This window comes from Lepidochelys kempii, chromosome 3 (assembly GCF_965140285.1).
Source record: "Lepidochelys kempii isolate rLepKem1 chromosome 3, rLepKem1.hap1, whole genome shotgun sequence".
Classification (NCBI taxonomy): domain Eukaryota; kingdom Metazoa; phylum Chordata; order Testudines; family Cheloniidae; genus Lepidochelys; species Lepidochelys kempii.
Window position 1 is genome coordinate 210,803,832 of NC_136382.1, and position 18,297 is coordinate 210,822,128.

Sequence of the window (18,297 nt, forward strand, 5' to 3'; positions counted from 1 at the left end):
GGGCCCACAGCCATGTTGCTTGGGGCCTGCTTTTATGTAAAAAATTATTTAAAATATAATACATTAATAATTAATAAAGACAACCCATCTCTTCTTGCCATCTTCAGCCATGTGCAATATCACAACTCCTACTCTTTATGACTCTGGAGTGCTGTGTATCATAATACCCCAAGGCATTCCTTGTTCTTGCTTTTGTTTTCATTTTTTTGAAGTACCATCACACTCCTCTAACTATTTCCATGGCTTGTCACTCTGCAACAATTCACTTGAAGACCTTAACATGGCTGAAAGATCTCCCCAAAAGGGTTGTAGAAATGTAGTAGACTTGAAGATGATCATTCTTTAGAAAACATTTTTGAGCCTGGCTGACAGGACTACAACTGCAACCCCTTCCTCAAGTGCATCAAGCCTGTGGCAATGAGTATATTCCAAATACTCCACATGTGGCTGGAAAAGCTGACAGACAGCCTGCTTCCTGCAGACTCTGTACTGTTCTTGGGGAATAAGCGCGTCCCTCAAGATTCTTTAGGCATCTGTCTGCCGAGACCCATGTGAGTAATTGCAAGTGCCCTTTAAACACTGTAAGGTGACCTGTATTTACAAGCAAATATGCCTGAGAGCCTGCATCTAGTTCCAGTCACTTCTAAGCATTTGACAAATCAATCTTACCAAAACAAGCACCCAATAGGGTCAGAAATAAATTTTACACATCCGGCAAATGACAGAGCTCATCATATCATGTATTTATTGTGACCTCTAGTCAATGCATATTCCGATGGTCATATACCCAACCCAGGCAAGACAAAGTCCCCACGTGCTCCACAGCAAGACGGACTTAAATTTTGCAGCACAACCAACTGGTACCTGTAGCACTCCAATGCAGCAGCATCAGTTCAGTTCAAATTTGGAGTATATTAGTGAATTAAATATGAAAATGAATAATTTCGTCTGTGTCAGGATCTTGGGCAAAGGTAGGTAGGACCTTGGGAGCTGGGAACCGAAGCCAAGGGTCAGAGCCAGAGTCAGGAGTCAAGCTGAGGGTCAATCCCAGGCATCAGGGTCAGTGTTCAGGTTCCAGGGGTCGACTGGGAGTCAGAATCCACGTCATAGCCAACATCAATCCCAGGAGTTCAGAAGCAGCAGTCATAGCAACCTCTGTGGACTGTGGGTCAGAGGGAGCAGCCAGGCTACAATTGCCACCAAGTGACAGTGTGGGGATGTTGGTTGCCTGCAGGCTTGGGTTCAAGTCCTGCTGATCCGTACAGTATCCCTGTGTCATTTATTTTAATATGGAGTTCAATTTCTTTCACACTGTCCCTGTATTTTCAATGTGTCTCAGATATCTGTATTAAAAACACACAACTACACCGCAAAAAGGAGAAGCTGGAAGTTTTTGGCAACTACTAGAGAAAGGAATAGTTAGGGCTTTCGGTACCTTGGACTGCATGGAAGGCAGTTTGGGATTGTGGGATAAACATAGTAGCTGGATGTTTATCCTAAAATGATCAACAAGGAAAGACTTAACAACAATGATAATGATGTTGATATTAAGTTTCAGGATTAACTGATGCCTGGTCAGTTTACATCTCTCAGATCAATTGTTTCAGGTTATTTGCAGACTCAGGGAGACATCACTGCTCCAGTTTATACGTGGTTCATGGACTAAGATAGTTTCTGACCAACAAGGCAGGTTTATTCTGGTTAGTGTTTATTATTAGCTGTACCTCCTATAACTGGAGCATACTTGGCCCAGTACATGTATTTTCACTCCTGTGTCATTTTTTTAGCTGCAAAGTAGTGATTTCCAGTGGCAAAAGTGCCAAGTACTTTGTTTATTGCTTCTGACAAACTGACACAGCTACTCTGCATCAAGCTGCATGTTCCCAGATGTACCATCTAAAACACATTTTAATGGTCACTCCTTTCTCCCCCAGGCCATGTAGACTGTAAATATTCCCAAACAATCATTCTCAGTAGAGATGGGACAATTACACTGTCCTTTCCGTATATTAATGCCTCTCCTGTGTCTTGGTTATTGCTGCAGCTCCACACAGTACGTCCAGTTTGGGGAGGTAAAAGATGTTCTACAGAGATTGACAGAACCGTCCTGGCATGTCCACACACAGCATGGTTACGGCTGGAGTAGCATCGATATATTCTGGAATTCCTGAAGCACTTTCTCCTTGATACTTAGTACTGTTGCAGGGAGAGAGGATTTGAGGTAATTTCCAACCACCAGGCATTGCAGTCCACTGTAAACGTAATTCAAAGGGCCATCTTCTGAACTAATGCAGCTGCAACATTTAAGGTTCCTGTCCCCACTGGGGAGAATCTGTTGTAATCTGCTCTGGTTCCCTCAATGAAAGACATTGTTCTGGTCATTGCAATTAACCAGTAAGTCAGTCAACAGTGTGCCCTTGTTGCCAAAAAGGCCAATGGCATTTTGGGATGTATATGTAGGGGCATTGCCAGCAGATCGAGGGACGTGATCGTTCCCCTCTATTCGACATTGGTGAGGCCTCATCTGGAGTACTGTGTCCAGTTTTGGGCCCCACACTACAAGAAGGATGTGGAAAAATTGGAGAGAGTCCAGCGGAGGGCAACAAAAATGATTAGGGGATTGGAACACATGACTTATGAGGAGAGGCTGAGGGAACTGGGATTGTTTAGTCTGCGGAAGAGAAGAATGAGGGGGGATTTGATAGCTGCTTTCAACTACCTGAAAGGGGGTTCCAAAGAGGATGGATCTAGACTGTTCTCAGTGGTAGCTGATGACAGAACAAGGAGTAATGGTCTCAAGTTGCAGTGGGGGAAGTTTAGGTTGGATATTAGGAAAAACTTTGTCACTAGGAGGGTGGTGAAACACTGGAATGCGTTACCTAGGGAGGTGGTGGAATCTCCTTCCTTAGATATTTTTAAGCTCAGGCTTGACAAAGCCCTGGCTGGGATGGTTTAGTTGGGGATTGGTCCTGCTTTGAGCAGGGGGTTGGACTAGATGACCTCCTGAGGTCCCTTCCAACCCTGATATTCTATGATTCTATGACACCGGTTGTGTGTAAATGCAAGGCATTCTACAGGCAGCAGAAGCTACAGAAACTGTAAGTAACACCATTTTGTTTAGAGTACTCCGGGTCTTAGCGCCCATATTAGGAGAAGGGTGCCATAACCATTCCTCTGATCTGGGGGAGGGGGTTAAGACTAGGGCAGTAGCAGGAGCCTTGGAGTAGGGATGTAAAATGTCAACCCACCTTAACCATTAACCCCCCCAGGCCAACCAACTGGCTGGCCCCAGCAGCCCCGCCCCAAACAGTCCTGGCCCCAGCTGGAGCGGCTCCAGCCCCAGCCACACTGGCCGGATTGGCCCCAGCCACACTAGCCAGCCCTTTAATCAGTTAACCGTTTAAACAAAATATTTCTTAATCTTTAAACTTTTTAAACAGTGTTTACATTCCTACCTTGGAGCAAGCAAAATTGCTGACTGAGGATTGAGGGTACACGTCTACAGCAGATAAAAGCCCAATGGCATAGCCGCGGCTGGCTTGGCTCGGCTCAGCTGACTTGGGCTCACAGGGCTCAGGCTGCAGGGCTAAAAACTGTTGTGTAGACATTCGGGTTCGGACTGCAGCCTGAGCTCTGGGACCCTCCAGCCATAGACCAAATTCTACACAGCAATTTTTCAGCCCCAGAGCCCAAGCCCCACGAGCCTGAGTCAGCTGATCCGGGCCAGCCATAGGTTTTTTTATCCCTTTGCTACATGTGTCAGAGAAGACAGACTGAAGCCAGCAGTCTGGATTTGTAGAAACCAGACCAAAGAAAAAAAAAGTTGAGGTTTAAAATACTAAAAGGAGAGAAAAGAAAATACGTAATTGCTTCAAATTCTTTTAATCTACCACATTTATAAAATGAGACTACACAGACCACAGAGATATTCCTCGTCAGCATAATGCACAGAGACTACATAGCAACAAAGGCTAATATAAAATAGTCCGGGTCATTTACAAGTGTGTCCGTTCCAGATTAAGCTGATTTTGTACTTTCTCCTTAGCTCCGCTAGTAGTGCCCTTACATAAGAACACAGCTTCTAGCCCTGCCTCTGACTGTCCCTGAAAATGTGTTTGGTAATTGGCATGGGGACCTGCTGAGATATAAACCATCACACCCTGTCGGAAATACCTAGATAAAAGGGTGACATTTAACAAAGTCAACATACTTCTTCAAGAGGAATGTCACGATTACCCATGGGGACTGCGTTGTCTGTTCTCTGAGCCACAAAGACATGCTTGACACTTGGACAATTCTTTACAGCTTCATCCACAGTCTTCTTCAGCTCTACAACTCGTCCTCCCCTGACTCCCTGGTTGTAGGTAATGACAGCTTTGCAGCCAGCTAACAAGAGAGAGATTTTACAGACCTATCAGTTTGTTTTTCACTACCTTCACCCTGTGTCACACATGGGGATATTAAGTCACACATTACAATGGTGCGGCTACTCAGAAATTCTATCAGACAGTAACAGCCAACATCACTGACAAACGCTCCTTGTAATCCTGATAAACTGAAGGCAAGATGGCCTTTGCAATCCCAAGGTAGAGGAAGAGAATTACGGCCTGATCCGAAGCCTACTAAAATCAATGAGCCTTTTCGCTGATTTTAATGGGAATTGATCAGGTCCCTTAATGAGTAAACACCATCTTCTTCCAGACAATTCTCATACCTTTTCTATGGATTAGATAATTTTTTCACTTCAAGGTCCAAGAGACACAGACAAGGTTTTCATCTCAAGGCCAAAAGACCAAAAACATCAAGACACTTGATCACGGCTTTGGACAGGCCAAGAGACTACTTACACTTGATCTTAGCTCATTTCAGCCCCTTCAAATCTTCCATTCAACCCCAATTCCAAGCAAATTCAGTGTCCTTTGGATTTTTTTTTTGGGGGGGGGGGTTGTTTTGTTTTTTTAAAAGATGGCAGTGGATTTCTAGCACCCAGTTAGCTCATGTGGGGTTTTCAGGATTTCTGGATTTTCCTGGGAGCCATAACACAACTGTACCACTTCAACATAGCACTTCAAATTGCAACACACATTTCATGTTATGTTATTTATGTAGCAGATATATAGCTGTATAATAAAGGAATGTTTACCCATAACCCCTACACTAGTTACCAGAGATAAGACAAAACCTTTACTTGCCCCGCCTAGATTACCTTCCATTCAAAATACTCCGAGACTTAATTCCTCATGCTAGCCATAGAGAAAGATGATTTTTTAAAAGATGTACTTGTAATAATCATAGGACCTAATGTTTTGTATTAAACCTCTGCCTTTTGATACTTTGTTTCTGTGTTGTCTATCATTGGTTTATTGATTTATATTATAACCTCTTCGGGGTAGCAACTGTCGATATATGCTTATACCATGATTAACACAATGGGGCCCTGATCTTTAATTGGGGCCGTTAGGCACTTCAGAAATACAAATAAATAATTACACACTGCAGAGTTAGCACTTCACAAGAATGCACTAGGATACCGTCACTTCACTATAAGAGAACATAACCAGCTCCCCTTCCCCTCAAGAGATCTCAGTTTTCCCTATGGTTTAAACATTATTTGACAGCCATTTAAAATTGACTGATGTTACAGTGATTTTGAAAGCTTATTAAACCCCCAGCCGTTCATGACAATCAGGAACATAGAGAGTCAACGCAGTGATAGTACTCTGATGCTTCTGCTAAGGAGAGAACTGAACTGCCCGGCAAGAGGAGAATAAGCCAACCATATTCTGGGTGTGCCTTTCTTTGAAAGCTGAATGTTGAATCTGGATCAAAGGATCAATCCTCCAAGGAGCAAAGCACTTTCCTAATATGCTTGTTCATCATTTTAAAACTACTTACAATCAATGATCCTCCCAGCTAAAGATTCTGCACTGAATCCAGCAAAGACCACTGTATGAACAGCACCAATTCTGGCACAAGCCAACATGGCAGCCACAGCCAGTAGAGTCACAGGCATATAGATTGCAACCCTGTCCCCTTTTTGTACTCCATATTTCTTCAGTGTGTTGGCAAGACGGCAGGTCATGTCCAGAAGTTCCCTGCAGCACAGAAAGAGAGTTTCTTGTCATTTTCACCTGCAAGCTGCTTTACATTCATTTACTCCTAATTAAAGGTTTATGTCTACAAACGTAGGAACCTGAACCCAGAGGGTCATGATGGGCAACTGCTCATCCATCCTCAAAGCTCTTATCTGTATAGTCCTACAAGGTTCAATCTTCTCCCCCATACTTTCCAGCTTCTCTGGGGATGGCTATACCACACGGGAAGACGTGACTGTATCATGGGTAGGCATACCCAAGCTAACTTTAAATCTAGCTAGCCCAGGTAATAATAATCAGAAAGGTGGTGGCGTGGACTTCAGCAGAGGCTAGCAACCCCACTGAGTAGGTACCCAGGGTCCCTGGCTGGCTTGTACTCAGGCAACTGAAGCCCATGCCACGCTGTCTTCACTGCTATTGTTACCCGTGCTATCTGAATTAACACCCGGAGAGGCATGCCTACCAGTGCTACAATCACCTTTACTGCAGTGTAGACGTACCCTGTAGGAGGCCGCTGGGGAGCTGGTGAGACAGCACAGGCTGAAGTGCCAGCCGTTCTCAGTCTATGCCCAGATCTGTAGCTCCTTTATATCTGATGTAAACAGCGCAATCTCCCAGCTTTTTCAGCTCCTAGCCAAAATCAACACTTGCACGTAACCAATGCAGCACTCAGAAGAGAAGCTGAGGAGACAGCCACAAAATAACGAAGAGGAGGCTATACATAGATATGTGGAGGTAAGAAATGGATTGGTCTTGTGGTTACAGGGTTCATTCGGACACAGATTCTCTTTAATGATAGGGTACCATATTTAGACTTACAGATTTTAAGGCCAGAGGGGACCATCATGATCATCTAGTCTGATCTCCTGCACGTCAGGCTACAAGATTTTTAATCAAGCTAATATGTTTTTATATGAATTTTGGTTTATGCCAGTTCACTGTTCCAAGCTGCCCACTCATTCCTCAATGCAATTCACCATCCGGATAAGATAATGATTTAAAAAAAAAAAAAAAACAGTGGTTTGCCGAGCAGCTAAATTTAGTCCCCACTAGCATCTGCTATTCTCACAAATCCACAGAGGCAGAACACCTGGCCATGGGACTTAGGAGAGACACTCCCAGAATAAGCTGCCTTGGTCTTCAACATTTCAGGCTACCTCCATCTCTCTAGAAAGTGCACTGCAGCCCTTCAATGAAGTTTACAGGACATGCTTTCATCAGAGAAAGCATTATTGTACACTGTCTTTAATCCAGATGGGCATCTGTATTGGTGATAAAGTCAATGGGAGCTGCATATGCAGATCAAGTATATGGTCCTAAGCATCCAAACTGCACTAAGAGACAACAGAATGTGTTTACTTTTCAAAATCACCTCAGGGGAGCAGACACTTAATTGTGACAAAAACAAAAGTTGAAACTCCTCTGTCTGTATAGGGTAGCATACTGAAAAAGCGGAGACACTTCAGAAAAGAGCCACGAGAATGATTAAAGGATTAGAGAACACGCCTATAGTGACAGAATCAAAGAGCTCAATCTGTTTATTTTAACAAAGAGAAGATTAAGGGATGACTTGATTGCCATCTATATGGAGCTAAACGGGGAACAAATATTGAACAATGGGCTCTTCAATCTACCAGAGAAAGGTCTAACATGATTCACTGGCTGGAAGCTGAAGCTAGACAAATTCAGAGTGGAAATAAGGAGTTAATTTTTAATGGTGAGAGTAATTAACCATCACTGACAATTTTTAAAACAAGACTGGATGATTTTTTTCTAAAAGATCTGCTCTAGTGATTGTTTTGGTGCAGTTCTCTGGCCTATATTATACAAGAGGTGAGACTAGATGATCACAATGGTCCCTTCTGGCCTTTGAATATATGAATGAACCTTTGAATAATATCAGTGGAACAATGTAGGTGGCAGTAGAATGGACGGTAATGTGTCTTTGTGTTTTGCCAGGTTGCCTAAGCAATGCAGCAATTGCAGTAGCTGCAAGCCTATTACTATATTTGGCTCTTCAAGTATGGCCCGATTTTCAGCGCTGCTGGGCGGCACAGCTCTCATTGACTTCAGTGGAAGCTCTGGCTGCTCAAAACCTCTGAAAATCAGGCCATAAATTCACTTCAACAAAAAACTTTGGCATCTTGGAGCAGAACTGCAGTAACTACTTGATATTTCAGAAATGTCTACGCTGCAAGGATAAACACTGCATTTATTTTACATGTATGAGAGCAGAGGCAGAGTGAAATATACCCCTGAGAGACTAGTCTGAACAGTATATTTTACAAGAGTGTGATCAACAACTGGGTCATGCTCCTTACAATGTATAATTTCATTATGGTATGACATCATTTGGAATGGTGGTACAGGGGGTCATTGTCACAAGAACAAAACCACAATCTACTTCCTTGTAGAAAGAAACCCAAAAGCACCGAATAAGAATAAATGCACTATTCACACTGCCTGTCCACGTGATGCATTGGGTTAATGGCAGAAATGGTCCTCTGTCAAACAAAAAAGACAGCATTGTGCGCTTCACAGATTGCAATTTCTCATACATTTCCTTCAGCATCCGTACTGTGGAGAACAGACCAGAACAGCCACACCTTGGGGCAAGGTGTTGTCATGGTTCACAAACAAAACAGGTCTCAGCATGGTTTAGTGCTTGGATTGAAGAACTCCAAGAGCAACCCAGATTATTCCAGGATGTGGTATTGGTAAAGGAGCTAGCATGAGCCAAGTAGCCAGAGGGCTAGGGAAAGCTCTGGGGCCCCCTGAAGGCAGCAGGAGCTTTGAGCTGCTGAAACCCAGGAAACAACAGCCCTGGGGCATGGCAGGGAGATCACATGTGATGAAAACTCTCTCCTAGGTTCTGAAATTCATTGGATCTTGGTGTGTGTGGGTGTAAAAGATCTTATCTCCCCTAGCACCACACTGGTACGCTGGGGTTAGTGCTGACTCAGACAGGAAAGTACCCTCTAGTAACTCACCCACCCCCGTCTCTGCAGCACAGCGCCCCCATCACCACATTAGGTCCAGGGATGGCGTCAATATTTTTTTTGACAGAAGCTCAAGATATTTTGCATCCAACCATTAAAAAGAAAAACTGACTCTGTCCTACTCTCCCTTGCCACTCTTCCACTGGTCAGCAAAAACTCACTCACTCTTTTCTACACAGACCACACCTCATTATGAATTAATGTGGACAAGCCACACAACCTTGCTAAGGGTAGGTCTATACTACCCTGGAGACTATGGCAGCCCAGCCCAGGAGTGCAGATGCAGCCTACACCAACAGAAGGGGTGTTATCATCGATGTAGGAACACCACCTCCCCAAATGACATAGCTACATTGACAGAAGCAGTCTTCTGCGGACATAGCTGCATCTACACTGGGGGCTATATTAGCACGGCTATGCTGGCCAGTTTTTCACACCCCTGGCTGACACAGGTATGCCCATACAACTTTCAAGTGCAGACCAAGCCTCAGCCACGCACAGCACTCCTGGTAGCACAACATTTCTAGCACCATGTGGGATGTATACAGCTAATGGGAGCATTACAAGAGGAATCCTGTGAGGTTGGAATTAGCTTGGTCCCCTAATATTTTAAGATAGCACCTCCATCTGCATGGGAAGGAGGTGGATGGGATGCAGACGCACAGAGGGAAAAGGGGAAGACAGAATAACGATCGGTGGTCATTAAAAATCCCATGAGATTTTTTCAAGAAACAGGAAAATTAGCCTCAAATCCAAAATGGGCAATTGTGTTCTGTACTCCTAGATCGCCCTCCCCCCACCCAGCAAATTCATTCCCAGATAAATACATGAGCACTCTGATCAGTCATTCATTAACTATATACGGGGAGACACCTTCAAATTCTTGATCCCAGCCTTGTCCCCCAGACATGTACGTCTTGTTCAGTAGCGTGCTGGACAGGGCAAGCTCATAGCAAGTCCCTCATTTCATCAAAGGAAAATGCTACACGCACCACCCTTGTTATTCCAAATGGAGTTTCCCACACTAGTCCAAACATGCTGGTTAAGATAAAACAATAAGATAAGTTAATTAACTACAGAAAGATAGATTTTAAGTGATTACAAGTGATGATGCATACAAGTCAGAACTGGTTACAAAAGAAAATAAAAGAGTAAAATGCAGCTAATACTTAACTTAACAAGCTATGTGAATTTAAAAGCAAAGATTTTATCTCACCATATGCTGCAATAAATTTCACAGGCTGGGTCTCCTTTCAGCCTGGGACCTCACCCCCTTAGTTCAGTTCTTTGAGTCGTTGATGTCATGAGCAGAGATGAAGGAGGAGAGAGGTCATTTGTGTTGTGTGTGTCCTCCATTTTTATACCCTTCCCCGCACCTTGAGAATTACCCCTCCCTGCACTGGGGTGCAAGCAACAAGTAGTCTCTTGTGGATATGAGGGTTGAACTGTCCCTGTGATTAAATGTAAATTTCTTATTCACACCTTCCTGTTCCTGGAGAATGGCAGCTTAAGCAAGTGATAGCTCTTTAACACCTGGCTGGGGTGTCAGTGTGTCTTGGTCTCTGAAAAACTGGTTTGGGCCTGCTTTTCTTAACACTGGAGTATGTTATAACAATGCTACACAGCAGAATCTCATAACTTTACATACAATGTTGATACACATATTTTACCAGGATAATAATGTTCAGCAGATCATGAATTTTCAAATGGTACCTCACAAGGCATGCTTTGTACAAAAATATATCCTAGACTTGTAAAAGTGGTCAACATAATAGTATAGACCAGCAGATGTGGGGTAATCTGCCCCTTGCATTAGGTCTCATCCTGATCTCTAATAGCTAGAGACTGCTAATAGCAGCTGGCTTAAATCTGAAAGCACAACGTTTAATATCCCTTCCAAAATTTTTGTTAGCAATAAGTTTTCTAACTCAGAATATTCTTGTTATCCATATAAATGCCCAACTTTTTCCCCTTAATCTTGCTATGTTCTTACTAAGCCTCATTGACTTCCTGTGCAATGAGCGCCCATATTCTTTTTACTTCTTGTTCTAAAATGTCACATAATGGGAATAAATAACCCTATCTATAGTTCACTTTATGATGCTCTATGCCAGTGGTCCCCAACCGGTCGATCCCAATTGACTGGTCAATCCTGGGGACTCTCCTAGTCGATTGTGGTCTCCGGAGATGCTGCTGGGCTGCTGCTAAGGCAGGCTCCCTGCCTGCCACACCCCATGCCGCTCCTAGAAGCAGCCAGCATGGCCCCATGAGGAGGGGCAGGGGTCTTAGCACGCTGCTCCTGCCTGCAAGCACTGCCCTCGCAGCTCCCATTGGCCAGGAACGGGGAACCGTGAGGGGGCGGGATGGAGTGAGTGAGACGTGGCCTTGTGGAAGGAGAGGGGTAGATTCTGGGTTGTCCTTAAATTCGAAAAGTGATCTTGGGCGTAAAAAGGTTGGAGACCACTGCTCTATGCAGAAAGGCCCCATAGAAATCCGTGCTATATAGGTATACAGACAGAGCTGTGTGCAGGTGTGCCCATGTGGACACAGAATGCAACCAGTGTGCAGTTTGTTTATTCAGATCATTTGGTTTCAGAGTCCTTGTTTCAATGCGATTTTTAGATAAACACAACCATCAGGACTCATGGCACAAATTACTATTACTCTAACACTAAGTCAAAATGTCACATCAGGCTTCTAGGTACAGTTCAAATCTTCTTTAACACTTGAGAGCTATGATAATAAATCAAACATAAAATGTAGCAAGACAAACAGAAACTGTTTTTGCTGATCAGCTGGGTTGTACAGGAGGAAATGACCCTCAAGCAGATGGTTGTGGGCAAGCAGGATGACAACCACTTAACCGCAATGGAAAATGAGAAAAAAAATATGTCTATGCTTATTAGTACACTACCTGCTTGTCCTGAATAGAAATGCCAAAAAAGCCCTAATTCAGAAGTTATATTCTAATTGTTTAAATGCTTGTTTATTTACTTAGCTCTCAGAAACAGCATCTGTAGAAACACACAGGAACTCTCATGACTGATCTAGAGTTATTTGCTTAATGACGGAGCTTCACTGAGTTAATAAGCATTCAGGAACAGTTACAGAACTTTAGGCTCTTTATTCCATTGACCTGTTAACTTTGCACCTTAAAAGCACAGACGAGGAGGACAGACCCACGGCTGCTAAGTCACTGTCACGTTATCCCTTCTTGGATGTGAGGTCCATGATGGAAGAGACCTGGAGGGGAGGTGGCTATTAGAAGGTGGGGCAGCTGGAATCTACAAGGAAGAAACTTAAATAAAATCCCTGTCTGTCAGGAAGCTACCTCTGCAAGTCTTGTGTTTCTCACCTAGGCTACAAAGCACCTGCCTCTCCCACAAGCAGACATCCTCTGTGGGACTGAAAAATCATGGAAGGGGAATAACGTACACTGTTTTAAGCACTGTAAATCCCAAAGGACTTAAAGGCGGGGAGGAAAGCTGGATACAGTAGCTATTTCTTACTTTCTTGCTCTTCTTGCTGACGTCAACCTGCTCCCTCAGGCTGTGCAGACCAGAGTTCCATCACAACAGCCCTGGAGAGGAAAGAGGCATCTATGTGGGAGAGTGGCATTTACCCCAGACCTGCTTTTACCCGTCTGCACACAAAAGGAGCATGGGAACCAAACAAGAACCACTCAAAGCTAAACTAAATTATGAAGGTTATGAGCAAGTGGGCATAACGGAACCCCAGAGGGATGATTCTCGAAAGCGAAATATCCATACAGATGGGTACAATATTTATAGAGGAAGAAAGGATGTAGTGGGTGGAGTTTTGAAGATCAAAAACTTTTACACTGCAAGGGAGCTAACTGACAATGCAGGGTGTGGTGGGGACGCTGTAGGATCTACTATAAACCACCAGAGGAGAATCTTGGAGCAACTCGCAAGGTTCTCATCTGCAAGACAGTGTATTTGTAGAGGAATTTGACTCTCTATCGGCCAGTCAAACATCTAAATTATTCCTATGCAGAGGGAAGGCAAGAGAAGCCATCTAGATCTACAGTGGAAGTGACAAAATAATAAGGACGCTTGGGACCCGTGATCACAAGCTCCTTGAATTCAGGAAATCGAAGAAAGGGTGTTAGATTTTTGGGAAAGTCAAACATTTAGTGAGTATGGTGTAAAAAGAGGAAGTATTAATATTCACCAATCTAAGATACAGCTGGGGAAACCTTAAAGACACTCCAGTTTATGGCACAACAGACTGCAGTTCCTCTGAAAAAGCTGATTCCAAGAGTTAAGAGCTGGACAATGAGGCTTCATAATAGGGCTGCTCAAAGTGCTGTAGTTAATAAAACAAAACCTGTACCAGAAACGAGAAAGGGGGAGGCAACCAAATTCACAGAGTCAGTTGCAGTCTGCAGAGAGAAGATAAGGACAGCAAAGGCAAATGAACCCCTGCTAGCAAAAGGGGCCAAAGAGAATATGAAGGGCTTTTACAGATGTAAAAAAGAGAAGACCCGGGAGACAACAGGTCCATTCATAGACGAAGATGGGGATAAAATTAATGATGACCCCAAAAGGGATGAGATTCTGAACTCTCTCTTCAAAAATTCGTCTTTAGCAAGAAAAATAAAGACAAGAAGTTTGAAGAATTAGTTAAAATGAAGGATTGACACCAGCACAAAACTGAAATAATGGTCTCACAAAACGTTACTTGAAAAATGAATTGCCACTAGCCTGGATAACAGCATGGCTAACTGGCCATAAACAAACAAACGGTTACATGTCCATCTGTGGGAGGGTATTTCTCGTGGCTTACCTCAGGGACCAGGGCTAGGTCTGGTCTTATCTAATATCTGCAGTAACGATCTGGGAGAGGAAGTAAGCAACTTGTTACCCAAACCAACTGTCTCTAGGCTCAGGCTCCTTCTAAACCACACATACTGTCAGTCTCTGGCAGAGGTGAAGGAATTGGGGGAAATCAATTAAATTTTCAAAAAATTAAAAACTGACCCTGTAGGAGTTGAATCTATAACTGAAGAGCCATGCTAGCAACACTCAGATGCCCTCCAACAGGGTGCCGCATGGCTAGCCTGTTCTTTCATTGAATTTGACATGGCGCGATTAGGAATATTAGCAGGAGGGAGCTAACATGCACATTCCTGTCTGCTAAGAAGCAACAGCACTGCTCTCGCAGCTGGCTCCATGGCCATGGGTATGGGCTTCCAAGTCTTTCCATTGATTTCAAAGGGCTTTGGTTCAGGCTTCGTGTGTGGAAGCACCATGCCAGAAGGAAGCAGGGCTGCTGGGATAATCATCACTTTCTTCCTTGAAAAATTATTGTTTGCTTTCCTTCTCTTCTGAATGCTTGACAAATGCTGTGCAAGCTCTCAAAGCTGGCCCTATTAATCATAGCAACATCTGCTGGCAAAAGCACAGAAAACTGTTGAACTCAGCCAGCAAGTCATTATCTGAGCCAATGCTCCTGCTAAAATCATAACCTAATGAATGCAAACGTTTTTCCTCTTGTCTCTATAGTACCTCTATTAAAAACTTCCTGAATCATATCCTTCCGTTCCTTCCCCGCCCAAGGTCCTCAAAACCCACTGCCCAATACCTGGAACAAACAGCTGACAGAGCCACCAGTGCTAAAGGGCCCCGGAAAAGCTGGCTGTTATCAGCATGTGGCTGTGCTCTCACCATGCCTATGACTGTTCTCCTATCTTATTGAAACGTTCTCCAGTAACTCTGGTGTTATCTTTAACCACAGAAAGATCCTCTACAGTTCTCTAAAGGAAAGAGGCTAGTTATTTTCACATGAGACATCAAATACTCTTTCTAGATGTGGTATCTTGCAAAAGAAATGTAGTTAGATCATTTTCCTAATAAATTTGATCCCATATATAGTTACACTACTGTAGTTTAGAATGTTATAACACTAACTTGTTAGTCTGACAGGTTTCAGAGTAGCAGCCATGTTAGTCTATATCCTCAAAAAGAAAAGGAGTACTTGTGGCACCTTAGAGACTAACAAATTTATTTGAGCATAAGTTTTTATGAGCTACAGCTCACTTCATCGGATGCATGCAGTGGAAAACACAGTAAGTATACACAGAGAACATGAAAAAATGGGTGTTATCATACACAGTGTAAGGAGAGTGATCACTTCAGATGAGCTATTACCAGCAGGAGAGGAAAAAAAACAAAAAAACCTTTTGTAGTGATAATCAAGGTGGGCCATTTCCAGCAGCTGACAAGAACGTGTGAGGAACAGTTGGGAGGGGGGGAATAAACATGGTGAAATAGTTTTACTTTGTGTAATGACACAGCCACTCCCAGTCTTTATTCAAGCCTAATTTAATGGTGTCCAGTTTGCAAATTAATTCCAATTCAGCAGTCTCTACTTGGAGTCTGTTTTTGAAGTTTTTTTGTTGTAATATTGCCACTTTTAGGTCTGTAATCGAGTGACCAGAGAGATTGAAGTGTTCTCCGACTGGTTTTTGAATGTTATAATTCTTGACGTCTGATTTGTGTCCATTTATTCTTTTACGTAGACACTGTCTGGTTTGGCCAATGTACATGGCAAAGGGGCATTGCTGGCACATATCACATTGGTAGATGTGAAGATGAACGAGCCTCTGATAGCGTGGCTGATGTGATTAGGCCCTATGATGATGTCCCCTGAATATATATGTGGACACAGTTGGTAATGGGCTTTGTTGCAAGGATAGGTTCCTCGGTTAGTGGTTTTGTTGTGTGGTGTGTGGTTGCCGGTGAGTATTTGCTTCAGGTTGGGGGGCTGTCTGTAAGCAAGGACTGGCCTGTCTCCCAAGATCTGTGAGAGTGATGGGTCGTCCTTCAGGATAGGTTGTAGATCCTTGATGATGCGCTGGAGAGGTTTTAGTTGGGGGCTGAAGGTGACGGCTAATGGCATTCTGTTATTTTCTTTGTTGGGCCTGTCCCGTAGTAGGTAACTTCTGTGTACTCTTCTGGCTCTGTCAATCTGTTTCTTCACTTCAGCAGGTGGGTACTGTAGTTGTAAGAACGCTTGATAGAGATCTTATAGGTGTTTGTCTCTGTCTGAGGGATTGGAGCAAATGTGGTTGTATCGTAGAGCTTGGCTGAAGACAATGGATCGTGTGGTGTGGTCTGGATGAAAGCTGGAGGCATGTAGGTAGGAATAGCAGTCAGTAGGTTTCCGGTATAGGGTGGTGTTTATGTGACCATCGCTTATTAGCACCATAGTGTCCAGGAAGTGGATCTCTTGTGTGGACTGGTCCAGGCTGAGGTTGATGGTGGGATGGAAATGGTCGAAATCATGGTGGAATTCCTCAAGGGCTTCTTTTCCATGGGTCCAGATGATGAAGATGTCATCAGTATAGCACAAGTAGAGTAGGGGCATTAGGGGATGAGAGCTGAGGAAGCGTTGTTCTAAGTCAGCCATAAAAATGTTGGCATACTGTGGGGCCATGCGGGTACCCATAGCAGTGCCGCTGATCTGAAGGTATACATTGTCCCCAAATGTGCAATAGTTATGGGTGAGGACAAAGTCACAAAGTTCAGCCACCAGGTTAGCCGTGACATTATCGGGGATAGTGTTCTTGACGCTTGTAGTCCATCTTTGTGTGGAATGTTGGTGTAGAGGGCTTCTACATCCATAGTGGCCAGGATGGTGTTATCAGGAAGATCACCGATGGATTGTAGTTTCCTCAGGAAGTCAGTGGTGTCTCGAAGGTAGCTGGGAGTGCTGGTAGCGTAGGGCCTGAGGAGGGAGTCTACATAGCCAGACAATCCTGCTGTCAGGGTGCCAGTGCCTGACATGATGGGGCGTCCAGGATTTCCAGGTTTATGGATCTTGGGTAGCAAGTGCTGCTGAATTGGAATTAATTTGCAAACTGGACACCATTAAATTAGGCTTGAATAAAGACTGGAAGTGCATGTTTCATTACACAAAGTAAAACTATTTCCCCATGTTTATTTCCCCCCCCCCAAACTGTTCCTCACACGTTCTTGTCAACTGCTGGAAATGGCCCACCTTGATTATCACTACAAAAGGTTTTTGTTTTGTTTTTTTTTCTCTCCTTCTGGTAATAGCTTACCTTACCTGATCACTCTCCTTACACTGTGTATGGTAACACCTATTGTTTCATGTTCTCTGTGTATATAAAATCCCCCTACTGTATTTTCCACTGCATGCATCCGATGAAGTGAGCTGTAGCTCACAAAAGCTTTGCTCAAATAAATTTGTTAGTCTCTAAGGTGCCACAAGTCCTCCTTTTCTTTTTGTTAGTCTGAATCATCTTTAGGCACAAGCTATGCAAGCCACTGTGAAAGTAGAATGAATTATATTGAAATTATAATTCATTAAAGAAATGCTACTTGAAGGGTTTGTTGAAATATAGTTGTCAGGAAGAGAAACATTAAGGAGTGTGAGACAATGGGTCCTCAAACTAATTAACTTAGAGCTCCTACTGAGCTAGAAGATTGGTAAACGTTAGTATGCAAATAAGATATGTATGTATATTTGTCAGTTTCTGCTTTCTTTTGTCTCTTATGTTAAATTGGCTTTGGCTTAGCTGTATAAATAAGTTATCTTGGGCCTCAGAGAGGAGCTCACATCTGGGTGCATTAGCAAGGCGCTTTGCTAATAAACAGAGTGGTCTGACAAATTATGTGAGTCCTGAATCTGACTTTGACAATTTGGAGATTCCACTGAGATGGCAACAGTCTTCACTGGGGCCGTGTGACTCCTGCCTGTTCTTAGGACGGCCGTGGCAAGCTGGCACCTGGGCATTTGGCCCGAGCGGTCCTCCGCCAGAACAGAAGGGTGCATGACCACAGTGAAGTCTACGCCATCGAACCTGTTGGTTCCCACTCTGTTCTGGTAGGGATCCCGGGATCAGACATCAGGTATCTGGTCAGGTAATTATTTCTGTGTTTTGTCTTGTCTCTGTGTCTATCCGTCCTCCCTGTGGTGTGTTTGAGTCTGGGCGCCGTCTCCGTCCGGGGATCAGCTGACCAAAGGATTCCTCTCCCCATGGTCTGAGTGAGTGAAATCTGCACAATCACAGCCGCACCGCGCCTTGGGTAAAACCCTTAGTGTGAAAGCAAGGGTGATTGAGGCAGTAGCCTGTGGGCTCCTTTTGTGTGTTGCACCGGGCATCGCCCTGACGAACCCGACTTTCCTTCTTGTGTGATTGGTGTGTAAAGTCC

The 18,297-nt window shown here is 43.8% G+C and overlaps 1 protein-coding gene across 5 annotated transcripts in view; it reads right to left on the reverse strand.

Moving 5' to 3' along the window:
• The window catches only part of ACSS1 (acyl-CoA synthetase short chain family member 1), an 80,141-nt gene that overhangs the window by 29,383 nt on the left and 32,461 nt on the right, over positions 1-18,297 (reverse strand). For 4 of the 5 annotated variants that reach the window (XM_073339936.2, XM_073339935.2, XM_073339933.2 and 1 more), the window contains 2 exons: positions 5,896-6,095; positions 4,211-4,386 (listed from right to left, as the gene is read on the reverse strand). In XM_073339936.2, the coding sequence (XP_073196037.2) occupies positions 4,211-4,386; positions 5,896-6,095 (376 nt within the window). Of the gene's footprint in view, positions 1-4,210; positions 4,387-5,895; positions 6,096-6,595; positions 6,777-18,297 lie in introns of all 5 variants that reach the window. The other variant, XM_073339937.2, reaches the window with a different exon arrangement.